Below are 2,048 nucleotides of genomic sequence, written 5' to 3' on the forward strand. Positions count from 1 at the left end.
GCAGGAGATCCAAAAGAGTGTTGGGAAGAGATGTGGGAATAGGAGGAATAGTGATGCGGGGTAATTTGGGGAGAGTTGAGTAGGGGCATGTGGCCTGGAGAGGGAAGAAGCTCCTGGGGGGATACTGGGAGGAGGTGGTTTGTTGGCCTGGAGCTGGGTAGAGACATAGCTGGGAGCTTCTGAGGGCAGTTTTGGGGCAGGGAGAGTCTTCGGGGCTGCAGAGCGAAGGAGTGTCTGCAGGCGCTGCAGGAGCACCTGTGGGGTGCCCCTTTGGTTTGTCTGCAGGCACTGCAGGAGCACCTGTGGGTTGCCCCTTAGTTTTAGGCTTATCTCCTGTGCCTCATGGAGGAGGGGGTGTCAGGATAGAGGTGGTTGTGTGCACCAGGGTACGCTGCTGTGCCCAAATACAAAGCAGTGATGGGTCCTGCCGCTCTTGCCCTAAAGCACGCAGCCTCAAGTCATTTTGTTGCCTGGCTAAAAGCCACCCGAAGGGACCTAAGGGCTGTTTTGCTGTTGTTGGGATACAGATGTGTCGGGGAGCGCAGACGGCAGCTGCGGCAGTGCCCCGTATCAAGAAGTTTGCCATCTACAGATGGGATCCTGATAAGCCTGGGGACAAGCCCCGCATGCAGACATATGAAGTGGATTTGAATAAGTGAGTATGCCCCATTAGGGAGAGGCATTGCTGCCAGGCAGGTGCGCTGGGGCTGTGTGTGCACGCGGGTTATCTGACAAGTGATAACGGAGGGTGGCTGAGGATCGCTTGAGCTGACAGCTGGAGGTGTCAGCAGTCTCATTAAGCTTCAGGGACTGTTAAAACCTTGTTGGAGTGGCCAGGAAGGTGGTGCCTCAGCTGTGTTACAGAGCACCTTGTCCTCAGCCCAGGGAAGATCAACTTTACTTCCTGGTAAAGCAAATCTTACTATGATCACATGGGATTATTTTCCCCTCCCTCACGTGTCTGTGCTAAGTGTGGCAAATAAAACTGTACTCTGAACGCCAGTCTCAATAGCTGTCAGCAGTAAAATGGTCACTTCCTTTTGTGACTTCTGTGAGGTTTTACCTGTGTCCCTGAGTTGTGTTGAAGACTTCAGTGTGTTTGTGGCTTTAATAAGCTTTATTTACGTGGTAAATCTGGGGGCATGTTCCAAAAGGAAAGTGTTTGACGTGTAGCTCACAGTCCCAGACCTGGTGGGATAAGGTGGAAGCTTTATTGACTCTTCTATAGTTTTCTTAACACTTAGTTACTTCTGGGTTTTAGGCCTTATTAAACCTCTAGTAACCATCTGCACACTTTGGTGTAGCTATCACCAAGAAAGCTCTTACTTCTCCGTGATTCTTTGGGGGGGTGCGGTCTTCCCTGTGGTGCAGAAACCTTCACGTGGGCCTTGATTTCCCTGAGCTCCAGTTGCTGCTGAGGCGTTACCGGAGGAAATCACCTCGAGCCCTTTCTGAAAGCTTCAGATACAAAGCCATGCAGCTCCCTACTTAAGGAGCACATGATGGAAAACTCAAATTTTTGTGTGACTTGCACCAGTTAATACTTTCTGGGTGTTGCTTGTCTGCCATATATAAAATTACACAAGTTGTCCGAGACTGTTTTTGTGTGCAGCACTGCCTCTTGTGACCAACGAGGACAGACTGACCTGTTAAAACCTAACCCAAAAGGAGAGAACCGGTAGCAAGGCACTTGGTTTTCAGTTGTGCTGTCTGAACCCGCTCCAGCTGAGCCAAATCTTCAGAGTATCAGCAAAAGAAAGGGCTTCTCTCCCACCCTGACCCTGGGGTGTGCTGAGGCAAATGGGTTGTGCTGCTGATAGAGATATCTCTATCTTCTTGCCTGGAATTGGCAAAAAAAAGGTGTATTTCTAAGTGTAGTTGATCAAAGTCCTTTTAGGTGCTGCTTAGTTGGGGTGCCAGAGATCAAGCACTGAGGCTGGGGGGGAATTACACAGGTTCACCGACTGTTTTCTGTTATAGATGTGGGCCTATGGTGCTCGATGCTCTGATCAAGATTAAAAATGAGTTGGACTCTACCCTGACCTTCC

The 2,048-nt window shown here is 50.0% G+C and overlaps 1 protein-coding gene across 1 annotated transcript in view; it reads left to right on the plus strand.

Annotated features, from left to right (window-relative positions):
* The window catches only part of SDHB (succinate dehydrogenase complex, subunit B, iron sulfur (Ip)), a 13,143-nt gene that overhangs the window by 3,467 nt on the left and 7,628 nt on the right, over nt 1-2,048 (plus strand). Inside the window, exons 3-4 of the mRNA XM_009329282.1 lie at nt 528-655; nt 1,981-2,048. The exon at nt 1,981-2,048 is cut by the window's right edge and continues 9 nt beyond it. Of these exons, the coding sequence (XP_009327557.1) occupies nt 528-655; nt 1,981-2,048 (196 nt within the window). The remainder of the gene's footprint in view (nt 1-527; nt 656-1,980) is intronic.

The sequence above is a fragment of the Pygoscelis adeliae genome, unplaced genomic scaffold (assembly GCF_000699105.1).
Source record: "Pygoscelis adeliae isolate BGI_AS28 unplaced genomic scaffold, ASM69910v1 Scaffold707, whole genome shotgun sequence".
Lineage (NCBI taxonomy): Eukaryota > Metazoa > Chordata > Aves > Sphenisciformes > Spheniscidae > Pygoscelis > Pygoscelis adeliae.